Below are 3,499 nucleotides of genomic sequence, written 5' to 3' on the forward strand. Positions count from 1 at the left end.
AATGAATGCTAAGAAAACAACAAAGAAAGGAAGGGAGAGAGGAGGGAGGAGAGAAGAAAGAAAAAGAGAAGAAAGAAAGGAAGGAAAGGAAAGGTGTGGAGAAGAGCAAAGCAATTTGGATCAGGCCATTTGTAAATGTTTGTGCTCAAGTTTTGCTTAGGAAACAACATGTGTGCTTGGCATATATGTATGTGTGAGCACACATGCTGAGTGCCTAAGTGATGTTATGTACCTCTTTAATAATTCCTAATTTTGACTAACATCTGCTATTAATGAATCGATCTGGGTTTAGGCATACAAAATCAGACATTTTGATTTTTTTTGCTGTTTCATCTTTTTAGAGTTCCACCTGTGGCATATGGAGATTCCCAGGCTAGAGGGTGAATCAGAGCTATAGCCACTGGCCTATGCCACAGCCACAGCAACTTGGGATCATAGCGGCATCTGTGACCTATACCACGGCTCATGGCAACTCCAGATCCAACCCACTGAGCAAGGCCAGGGATCGAACCTACGTCCTCATAGATGCTAAGTCAGATTCGTTTCCGCTGAGCCATGATGGGAACTCTTATTTTCAATAGATATGCCATTATAAATATGTTCTTTGGTTTCTTGATTTGGGATGTGAATTTTTTTCCTTCTTTCTCTTCTCTTTCATTCTATCACCATTTATAGTTAAAAGTAGTACACCCATCTTTCCATCCTCTCGACACTCCATTATCCACTCTACTTAAAAACAAATGTGTCCTGTAACTGAAAGCATGTGTAATATTGTTCTATATCACACTGCAGTATTATGCTCTAGTTCAAAAGTCTTCAAGTTTTTACATTTTCTTATCCTAACAATAAACAATTTTTGAGCATGTAAAAACAATACATTTAGGGTTTTTTTTGTATTTTTACATTAAATTATACTATGACACTTTCAAAAGTAGAAATTCAAAGAATGGGGTATAATCATTGATGTTTATGTTGGGGAGGGGAAATTTTCCCCTCTATCCATCTTGAACTCTTGTGGCTGGACTAATAATGAAATGGAAACAAGATAGGTTAACAGAGGAAAAGAAACCAGTTTTAATCATGTCCATGGAGACCTCATAGAAATGGGACATAAACAACTGTCCAAAGCAGAAGCTTTTATACTCTTTTGACAAAAAACTCAATAAATTTGTGAGGACTTGATAGGACAAAGAAACAGGTTTTAGGTGCTCAATCAGTGATGCATCTAATGGAGTTGGGGCATGGGGTAGAAAAATAAAGTAACAAGATTTGTTCATACAGGTTTCTCAGACTCAATTCCCTATCTCCAGTGATAAGACTCTCCTTGTACCTCCAGATGAAGGGAGTATACCTTTCACAGGAGAGATTTCCTTCCTGCTTTAAGGGAGAAAGAAAGGAGGGTCAGAGTGTTTCCTTTGCATTGGCCATTTAAGCAACTAATTCAAAATAATCAATATGCCATTAAGCCATATTTTGGGGTGGCCTACCCTAGGTCCCCGAATTTCACTACCAATGAATTATTATGTACATAAGGTGAGCACATTGCCAATTTGCAGACCACTGTACAAATAAGCCTCAGATCTCAATTTCTTCCAAATGACCAAGATTCTTTTTATTTAGACCAGGATGATGGGTTAATATTCTATAGAGAAAAAGAAAACATTTCAAGTCATACTTGTTTTTTTAACTTTTTAGGTAAGTATTCTTATATTACTATTATATAGTAAATGTACCAGTTTCTGTATAGTTTAATAGTTCAATACATTTTGAAAATAAAAGACATTTGTAACTATTACAATTGAGATATGGAGCATTTCTGTTACCTTAAAAATATCTGTCATTCCTCTTTGCTGTCAATCCCTACCTCATCGCAATCCCCTCCCTTTTCAAATAAAACTTCAGAAATTGATATCTGTGTTAAAGTTTTTTCTCTGTCAGAAAAATGTTCATATATCTCACAAAAATCAGGAACAAATCCAGGTCAGGACAGAGTGCTGCACGAGAGAGCAATTAAATTGGAACACAGGACAGAGGTGACAAGGGTAGCTTCAAAACAAGGGAGTTGGTGCTTATGATTTATAGAAGACTAAAGGGTAGAAGAGATTTCTTACTTTGTGGGAGGGTCATGGTGTAACATAGATGTAGAATACACAAGTTTTAGTTCTAGAAGAACTATAACCTAGACAAAAGAATGGAAATAAATCCTCTATTCCCTGATGTACTGCAGGCAGAGGAGATGGAGATTAAAAACAGCACATTGGTAACAGAATTTATCCTCCTTGGTCTGACTCAGTCTCGAAATATCCAGCTCCTGGTTTTTGTCCTGATCTTAATTTTCTATTTCATCATCCTCCCTGGAAACTTCCTCATCATCCTCACCATCAGGTCAGACCCTGGCCTCACGGCTCCACTCTACTTCTTTCTGGGCAACTTGGCCTTCCTGGATGCATCCTACTCCTTCATCGTGGCTCCCAGGATGCTGGTGGACTTCCTCTCTGAGAAGAAGGTGATCTCCTACAGAGGCTGCATCACTCAGCTCTTTTTCTTGCACTTCCTTGGAGGAGGGGAGGGGTTACTCCTGGTGGTGATGGCCTTGGACCGCTACATTGCCATCTGTCGTCCTTTACACTACTCTACTGTCATGAACCCTAGAGCCTGCTATGCCTTGCTCGTGGCTCTGTGGCTTGGAGGCTTTGTCCACTCCATCATCCAGGTGGCCCTCATCCTCCACTTGCCCTTCTGTGGTCCAAACCGACTAGACAACTTCTTCTGTGATGTGCCACAGGTCATCAAGCTGGCCTGCACTGACACCTTTGTGGTGGAGCTCCTGATGGTCTTCAACAGTGGCCTGCTCACCCTCATATGTTTTCTGGGGCTTCTGGCCTCCTATGCTGTTATTCTCTGTCATGTATGTGGGTCTGCTTCTGAAGGGAAGAGCAAGGCTCTGTCCACATGCACGACTCACATCATCATCATACTTCTCATGTTTGGACCTGCCATCTTTATCTACACCCGTCCTTTCAGAGCTTTACCAGCTGACAAGGTGGTTTCTTTTTTCCACACAGTTGTCTTTCCTTTGATGAACCCTGTGATTTATACCCTTCGCAACCAGGAAGTGAAATCTTCTATGAAGAGGATATTAAGCCGGCATGTGGTTTGTTGAACGGATTTTATAATAAGCTATGAAGGGGAAATTCTGGCCCCAAATAATTAATTTAACAAATATTGTTTTTCATTGAGTGCCTTCCGTTTCTCATGTACTGTTGTACTAATAGGGGAAAGTTATACATAACAAGTGAATATAGTTCATATATTTAAAGAACAAAGTTGTTGGACTATAGGGAATGAATGTGAGAGATTTAGGGGTTAAGTGACTGTAAGGGTCAAATCACCAAAGTCTCTTAGGCCAAGATAAGTTTTATTTTGTTCTAATTGAAATAAGAATTCATCTTAATATTTTAAGTAATAGAGTTGGCTTATCCGTGATTATTTCTTTCAT

The 3,499-nt window shown here is 39.4% G+C and overlaps 1 protein-coding gene across 1 annotated transcript; it reads left to right on the top strand.

Annotated features, from left to right (window-relative positions):
• The first annotated feature begins 2,224 nt into the window (after positions 1 to 2,224).
• LOC125136460 (olfactory receptor 4N4C) lies at positions 2,225 to 3,163 on the top strand. The gene has a single exon (XM_047797285.1). The coding sequence runs from the start codon at positions 2,237 to 2,239 to the stop codon at positions 3,161 to 3,163; it is 927 nt and encodes a 308-aa protein (XP_047653241.1). The 5' UTR covers positions 2,225 to 2,236.
• The last annotated feature ends 336 nt before the right edge of the window (positions 3,164 to 3,499 follow it).

This window comes from Phacochoerus africanus, chromosome 9 (assembly GCF_016906955.1).
Source record: "Phacochoerus africanus isolate WHEZ1 chromosome 9, ROS_Pafr_v1, whole genome shotgun sequence".
In the NCBI taxonomy this organism is placed as follows: domain Eukaryota; kingdom Metazoa; phylum Chordata; class Mammalia; order Artiodactyla; family Suidae; genus Phacochoerus; species Phacochoerus africanus.